Here is an 8,376-nt window from a genome sequence, read left to right as displayed (position 1 = left end):
AGCCTGTGGCACAGGGACCTCCTCTGCTGCCCAACGCAGCCTGCCCTGCTTGTGAGGATGCTCTGTGCCAGTGGAAACCCTCCATGGAGAACAAGTTTAGACCTGGTCCCTTGCCCACCTCCCAGAAAAGCTTTTTGTTACCCATGCACCCTGTGATCCAAGGGAGGGATGGCTGGGGACCAGCTGCACTGCCCTTGATGCCGTTTCCATCGCGCAGTCCTCTTGCTCCTCTTTCTTGCTGTGCTGATTTGCATTGACTCAGACTTCCTCGCTCACCGTGGCCTTGAAGCCAAGGTGCTGCACAGGGGAGTGTCTGCGAGTCAAACATCATGATCAGGCTCCTGGAGCACTGCTCGGGCTGGCCAAGACCTGAGCCTGTTTTGCCAAGCTCTGTCTGTGCCGGCTGATAAAATCCCTGCCCCAAAGTCTAAGGGGACGAGACAGACAGGTGGGAAGCCAGCTTGTGGTGTCCCTTTTATGCCATGTTTTGGTGTGGTTTCTGCTCATGCCCCATCTCTTTGAGCTGGGCTGCTCCTATGAGGGGTCAATGCTGCTTCCAGCTCCCCCAGTTTTGCTTTCGTTCCCTTTGCTGGGAGCAAACCCCATGCCCAACGTACCAGGTAGCAGCAAGGCTGGTTTCTTCAGCACTGTATTGCAGTGAGGTGCCTCTGCTCCTCTCTCCTGCCCTGGGGAGGCCTTTTGGTGGGAAAACGAGGGTTATGCCTGGAGCTGCTCATGGAGAGCCCAGGAATGGTGCTAGTTTGGGGGTACAGCCTGCTTCACCCTGCTGTTCCCAGAGGTTCTGAGCCATGCTGAGGATGGTGTGGAGAGGATGTGCAGAGCAGCTGTTTTTCAAGGAAACAGGCTTTCCTCCAACCGGTCCTTCCCCTCCCTCCATGAGCTGTTGGCCACCTTCAGCTTCACTCAGTAGAGGAAGAGGAATCTTGATCTCCAGAAGAGAGAGATCTCCTGTTCCTGCAGGACCTGTGCCATGAGCCAGTCTCACTGCAGAGGTAGGGCTGCCATGAGCGCACAGCCTAACAGTGGAGAATCCAGGTGGGATGGTGTTTTGCAACACTGAAATCCCTTCAGATCCCAGCTTGTTTCTCCTTTGTTGACCAGGGCTTTTTAGCACCTCCAGTCCCCGTGCAAGCTTACATTTCTGAAACTCACTTTTATACACAGAAACCCTCTAGAAATGAAATGTTTGCTTTTCTGTTGAAGACAGAGCTCAGGTTCTGCAGATGAAACCAGAGGGGTGTTACTAGCTCTCCTCTGATTTACATGTGTGCTGAAACTTCTTTTTTCCTGTAACTGAACTGCTGTGAGAAAGGTCAGGGTGTCGCAACAGGAAGCCTCTGTGTGTGTGTGCATGTAAATGTGTTTGCACAAACCCCCTTGCACACCCCTGTGTGCTTTCCTGGGTGTTTGTAGGATTCATCTCTCCCAGCATCTTCCCCAAAATGTGTCTGTCCAAATCCTGCAACACCAGGCCAAGAAGTCTTGCCCTGTTTTATGTGCCATGACAAAAAAAACCTCTTGTACTTGTAGAGAGAAAGGAATTGGCCGTTACCTGGGTCAGCTTTGTCCTGTTCTTCCTCCTCCTCTTATTGCTCTCTCCTCTTCTCATCAACACATCTTGCCCCTCCCTGTCAGCTGTTTTCCTACCATAAACTTGTTGTGTTGGCACATCGCCCCTTGACTCTGGGTAGAAAACTTGCCCCTGGTCCAGGGACTTAGGAAAGCCAAGCAGATCCACCTCTGTTCACACCTTGAGGGGGCCAAGAGGCAAGTCTAAATGTCACCAAAAGCAAAATCTCCACTGAGACTTTCTGACATGAGACCACCCAGCACCACAACCGTTCTCATGGGTGTGAGGAGCCGTGCGAGGGCTGTTGTAGGCAGCCCAAAGCTGCCTGTCCCTGCTGCAGGCTCCCCAGTGAACGGCTCCATCCGATGGTGGGCTGGAAGCCTGGGGGTGTCCTGAGCCTCACCCCTCTCTTGCATCCCCCAGGTTGCCACGACAAGGCAGTGCTACTCTATGAATACGTGGGGAAGCGGATCGTGGACTTGCAGCACACAGAAGTACCAGACGCCTATCGAGGGAGAGGAATAGCCAAGCACCTCGCGAAGGTACAGCCCCTGCCACCCCTTCTCCCCTGGGCAGAACCTGCCCCTGTCCCAGCTGTGGATAGAGACCCTGGCTGAAGCCAGGCCCCATTGCACTGGAATTGCATGTGTGCCCCTTGGAAACCATCCCTGTTCTGGTGGGAAATCGGAGTGGCTGGTGGGGCAGATGGAAATCCACGGTCAGATATTCCTGGTTTTGGTGGTGAGAAGGGTTGGGTGGGTGCCAGTGTGGCCAGCTGCTCGCCCAGGCTCAGCCCTTTCCTCCTTGCAGTGAACAGCCCTTATGCCCACCTTGCAGGGGTTGGTTCAGCACCTCTCCTGAGGGCTGGACACCCTCATCTCACAGCTTCAAGACCCTTGTGAGCCCTTTTCCTGCCTTGGGTCCTGCTTTTGAGGCCCAGAGATGTGCAGGGAGAGCTGAGGATGGTTTAGAGAGGATGTGAGAGCAGCCGTTTTTCAGGGAAATGGACTTTCTGCTGACCGGTCCTTCCTCTCCCTTCATGAGCTGTTGGCCACCTTCAGCCTCACTCAGTAGAGGAAGAGGGATCTTGATCTCCAGGAGAGGCTGTTCCTGCAGGACCTGTGAGTTGGCATCATCATGGGAGGTCCCTGCACACCTCTGGTTAAACTGGGGACCCTGTGGTGGCTGTGACAGCATGGCCATGCTCTCCCCCTCAGCTGTCTTGCACAGGGGGTACATGATATCAACCTGCTGCTTCCCCTGGGAGGTTTCAGAGGAGAGCATAGGCTGGGAGCGCTGGTTGTAACCCATCTGTCCTCTCTGGTTGATTGCAGGCAGCCCTGGACTTTGTGGTGGAGGAGGATCTGAAAGCTCACCTGACGTGCTGGTACATTCAGAAATACGTCAAGGAGAACCCGCTGCCGCAGTACCTGGAACACTTGCAGCCTTAAGGCAGGACAGCTCTGACACCAGCACGCCTGTCCCTGACTGTTCAACGCGGCCTTTGCTTCTCTGCGGTCTCAGGAAACCCCTTTCCACACTCACAATTCCCGTTTTTTTAAGCGCATCCATGTGGTGCATGAGTGTGGGCACGACCTCCTCCTCTCTGCCCATGTGTGAGCATGGCTGGGCACGGTGCCCCCCGGTGCTCTTCTTTCCAAGCCAGGGGGTGGAAGAGGATGATTTTTCTACCAAACTCCATCACAAGATCAGGGGATGACTTGCTCTGTGCCTCATCCTCTCCCCTCTGCTTGGCGACAGTTGTGAACTTGCTGGGGGATGTTGGTTAGGGGTGGCTGTGGGGTACCAGCCCCTCTTTTCTCCTGGCAGCTGGGAGAGATGCTGTGGATTAAGCCTTGTGGGACAGAGGGAAGTGCTGGAGGAGCCCCAGCCCTGTGGCAGGTTCATCCCCTGCAGCATCTGCTGGGCACCAAGCTTTGTCCAAGCCCATGTGAGGCACAGGTGAGAACACATGGGCCATGGTGGTGCCTCGGGGGCTTTGCTGCACCAGCTGTGGAGATACGGGGACAGTGACACCTTCGAGCTTGGAGACAAGAGCCTTGTGAGGAGCGAGCTTCCACTGCAGCAGAGCATACACAGCGTGAGCGTGCAGAGGAAGAAAGGCAGCTGAGTCGCAGGCGCTGCTCCCTGGAGATGCCAGCTCCTGCCCAGCCCTCTATACATAACCCTGGTGTGACATCCCTGCGGGGTCCTGGGCCGTCATTCCTGTCTCTGCTCCCTGCTGTTGGTGTTGGCCATGCTGGTGTGGACACAGCCTGCTCAGGAGAAGAGCAATGGCCCCGATGGCCAGCTCTGGCCTAAGCAATGAAGGGACATCTCATGCTTTTGAAGGCACCAGAATGGTTTCTTGTAGCTGAGGAGGAAGGCTCCCCCATCTCCCTCAGCTCCAGCTCTGCACCCCAGATTGTAAGGCTGGAGCCATCATTGCATCCTGAGAGCAATGGGTGTAAAGCCTGTGGGATCTGGTCCTGACACATCTCCAGGGCTTGATGCTAGAGCCGCCTGCCCCTGCCTGGATGCTGCTCACTTCTCCTGACAGCCTTTGGAAAGCAGCTCTGGCTCAGGGCATTACCTGTCTGCTCACTGGCCTCCTCGCAGCTCCAAGCCCAGGGTGCTGGCAGTATTGGGGGGTCCTCAGGCAGCCGGAGCAACACCCTCATGTCACGCTGTTACCTCCACAGATGATGGCCTCGTAGCACAGCTCAGCATTGCCACAGTTGGATGTAGAGGTAACACCGTGACAGCAGGGCACTGCCTGGCTCTGGCTTGTCCAGACTTTCCAGGGCCTGAGCTACACCCCAGAGTGTCTTCCCTGAGCTCTTGGGACTTTGCAGTGTCCCAGGGCTGGGCTGCAGTGTGGGAGATGGTGCTGCTGGCGTGCCAGCCCTGTGCAGCTGCTGGGCGCTGCAGCCAGGCAGAACCAGCTAAAAAGCCTTTCACCTGGAGGCCAAATCTAGACCCAGCTTATCTCTCAGCAGGGACTAAAGTTTACAGTCTATGCCACGGACTGAATGAAGCCCCAGCTCAGCCCTCTCCCAGAGCCCAGTGCAAAGTTCATGGCAGCAAAGGCAAAAACTCCTACAACCTTCTCTCCTGCTTGAGTTGGCTGGAGATGGAGACCCTGTGCCTGACCCCAGCCAGAGAGGTCCTGAGCTGTTCCTTCTGGCCACCAGCTTGAGGTGAAGCCCTGCCACCTGCCTGTGCTCATGGGCTGCCCACTGCTGACATAACGTAGCCCTCTGCCCACAGGCTTGAGTAAAACCTCCCAAACTCCATCCCTGCTCTGCCATGCCGCAGGCTGCCCATGTCCATCACCTGCCTGGGGAGGGACCTGTGCCTGGTGGCAGGCCCATCTCTGGCTCGTGCTGCTCAGGTGAGGCATCAGGCTCAGCCAGGCCACTGCCTCCTGTTTTTGTCCTCTTGCTGCCTATTTCAGCCTGGCTGCAACCTTCAGGATGGCTTAGAGGGACTGGGAAAGGGTCACAGGTAATGAACTAAAGAGAAGAGGCTCGAGAAGAAATCTGGGCTGCTAAATGTTTATCCTTTAACTTGCAAAACACACTTTAACATCTAGTTACAGGAGTGAGGCTGGCTCTGTTACAGCCAAGTGATGACAGAACTGTCCCTGCTCTTGATCCCAAGGTGAAGCTGAACCGTCTCCTCTCCTGCAAGCCAAGAACATGAGACACCGTCGTATCTTTGTCACAGCGGGGCTGGGTGCTTGGAAGAGGCGTGTGCCTGGTTGCCTTGTGGGAGCAATAGCGTGAGGCCAGCGCTGCAAGTCTCTGCCCTGGTTCTGTGCTCGTTTCCACGGTGTGACAGTTCCCAGAAGTAGCCTGTTGTGTCTGCTGCACGAGACCAGCTCGCTGGAGGCTGTGCTGTGGTCACTGCACTGGCAGGTCCCAGCATCCAAACCTGGCCCTGGAGCCCTTCATGCTGCTCTGGCAGGAAACTCTTGCTTCCCAGCGCTGGATCACAAGTGGCGATCGCTGCCTTAAATCAGGCACCACCGCACACGGTTTTGCTGCTGCTTCCCTTCAAGGTGCTACAATCCCTCTGGTGTCTGACCTGACGGAGATGTGTGCCAGTGTCTGTGCCAACCGTTTCACTGCTGTACCCCTCCTCCACCCTGGCCTTCCCTTCCCCGTGGTCTTTGTTGGCAAATAGCAATACCCACGGGTCACCAGCGATGCTGCGGTCCACGGTGCTCCTGTGACTGGCACTGCTGGGTGGGAGATGGTTCGGGGTCCCTCAGTGTTGGGCAGCCCTTCCTCTCGCCCCTCCACTAGCCACCCTTTCCCAGCTCATCTCTGCAGGATGGAGCTTTGAGTCCTGCGCTGCCCCTTGGTGCTGACTAAGCCTGGAGGAGTTGGGGATCCTGGACTCTCTCCAGCAACAGGAGTGTGGAAGTGGTTTGGTTGAATAGCGAGGTCCCCAAATCCATTTGAACTACAGACTTTGGTGGGTGGGGAGATGCAGATTGTTGTCAAACCTGCTTCCACATCACCCAACTTGAAACTTCCCCCATCCCTCATCCACTTTCCAGCCTTGTCTTCCTCTGTCCAAGGTTTCCATTCTGTTGAATTTGGTGGTTACAATGTGCCTTTCCTTCTCAGGACCTGTTACAAATGACCTTTCTGCTTTTGTTTATGTCTAACATTTATCTTTATCCTTCCCTCTGTCATACTATAAAACATAAACATATTGCATGGAATACAATACAATAAAAAGTGTGGCTTAACAGACCCGCGGTGGGTCACTGTGCTGCGCTTGGTGGGAGGCAGGAGATGCCTGTGGGACCAGGCAACCTCCAGCATCCCCAGCTCTGTCACCACTGGGCTGGGTCACTTCTGCAGAGAGCCTGTGTCACAGGTCCTGTCAAACAGCTCTGCTCTCCAGTCTGTCCAAGGTATCATTTTTGTTGCCTTGTTGCCATGTGTTCATTTTCTACAGAAATGTAAACAACCTTTTTTTCATCCCCCCAAAAAAGTATCTTCTAACAAACCTAACCCTAAATCTCTTGGACAGTAACTACCATGCATCTGCCTGTGTCTTGGAGAAGGCGAGAGAAAAGGCAGAAGTTAGCAGATCTGCACATTAGTGAACTCAGCAGCTGCTCTCCTGCTGCCTAACCTTCCCCTCCAAAAAATGGAGAAAATGGGAGCTTCTCTCCCTGAGGATCTTGTGCAAGAACCACCCCATCCAGGTGGTGAGGATGATGGAGGGTCTGCAAGACCTGGTGTTGGCCACAGCTCCCTGTGACTTGCAGACTTCTCCCATCACGGAGCACCTAGAGCCAGGTCCCAAGTGAGCCCAGCATGTTCCCGCTGCAAATGAACAGGGAAGCATGGGCTGAAGCTATTGAATTTTATTTCAGGTCATAGGGCTGGCTGACCTCATGATGACAATGTAGAGCTTGGTTGGGGTCAGTGGGATCACAACTGGTTCCTCTCCTTTGCTGGCTGATCCACCCCTGCCCACACTCATCAGTCCTGCCTTGAGATTTCAGGCCAAACAGTCTTTGAGGCAGTTATCCTGCAAATGCAGCTTCTCCTGAGCAGGAACTCAATGTTTGTGTTCATCAGTTTAAGATATTTGAAAACATAAAGGTATGAAAACATTTAAAGAGCCAGCTGGTGGAGTTGTTCCCTGCTGTGCTTGTCTAGAAGCAAGGTGGGTGGGCAGGTGACTCAGAGGAACACAAGTTCCTTCCCTCCTGGGGCAATTGCTCCTCAGCCCTGCGAGCACAGCCTGTGATTTGGTTCCCATCACAGCGTGTTTACACCATTTCCTAAAGCTGGGTGCAAGCTATGGAGGCTGAGGCTGGAGTTCCAATAGCTGAAAACACCAGGGCTGGGAGAAGTGGAGGGGAGAAGGGACACAGCTTATTTACAGTTATGATTTGATCCAACATGACAAGTGACAAGTGGCTCCTGGGCTGCAATTCGAGCAGGCAGGAGCGTGGGTTTTGCTCCTCCCAAGAGACAGCGCGGTAGGTTTGGGTTCTAGCACGAAGCTGGGCTGTTGCTGGTAACACGCTCTGTTTACATTCCACATTCCAGACAGTCCGATGCTCCGGCCTGTCCCAGCAATGCCGCCGCTCTGCCAGGCTGGGCACGCTTCCCAAACGCCTCTTGTTGGTGCCAATGTACCATTTACCTCCACAGAAAGAACTGAGCCCCAAATTACAGCTGAGAAAGCAGGGATGGAGGGTCTCACACAGCCTTGTGATGGTAGACAAGCTGGAGGCAGCCAGGGGTTTATTCTCTTTACTTATAATACATCATTTGGAAATAACATCATCAAAAAGGCTTTTTCTAGAAGTGAGAGATGCAAAACCAGCGCCGCTCTCTTCTGAAATGCAGTGTCAGGCTGGAGGAGGGCTGGTTGTGCTGAGGACAGCTGGAGAGAGGGGAGGCTGCGGAGCAGGGGGCTGCTGTTTGCTAATGGAAAGCTAATTCCTGAGGAAAAGGCTTCTCTCCTGGGAGGAGTGAGAACTGGGAGCTAGAGAGGGCCCTGCAGAGGAACAAGGATCCTGGAGACAGAGCAGGATCTACAGATCCCCTTGGGTGACCCTGCTGTGCTGGGGGATGGCCCCAGGGCCAGGCTGAGGGAAGGTTGTGGGTCCTGGGACATCATCCAGTGCTGCTGGATCGATGGGAGCTGGGAAACCTCTGACAGTGGCAAACCTGCATTTCACAGAATCCCAGAATGGTGGGGTTGGAAGGGACCTCAGCAGACCATCCAGTCCACCCCCCCTGCCA

General features: G+C 54.7%; 1 protein-coding gene across 1 annotated transcript; it reads left to right on the top strand.

Moving 5' to 3' along the window:
- Positions 1-2,014: 2,014 nt before the first annotated feature.
- On the top strand, positions 2,015-3,042 carry NATD1 (N-acetyltransferase domain containing 1; the record flags this gene model as incomplete). The annotated part of the gene is made up of 2 exons (XM_010165100.1): positions 2,015-2,133; positions 2,926-3,042. Coding segments are annotated over 2 exons (236 nt in total), but the record flags the coding sequence as incomplete, so codon positions are not given.
- Positions 3,043-8,376: the final 5,334 nt, after the last annotated feature.

Source organism: Antrostomus carolinensis, unplaced genomic scaffold, assembly GCF_000700745.2.
Source record: "Antrostomus carolinensis isolate BGI_N321 unplaced genomic scaffold, ASM70074v2 scaffold30173, whole genome shotgun sequence".
NCBI classification, from domain to species: Eukaryota; Metazoa; Chordata; class Aves; order Caprimulgiformes; family Caprimulgidae; genus Antrostomus; species Antrostomus carolinensis.
Note: the sequence above shows the minus strand (reverse complement) of the source record. Positions and strands in the feature narration are given on the sequence as shown.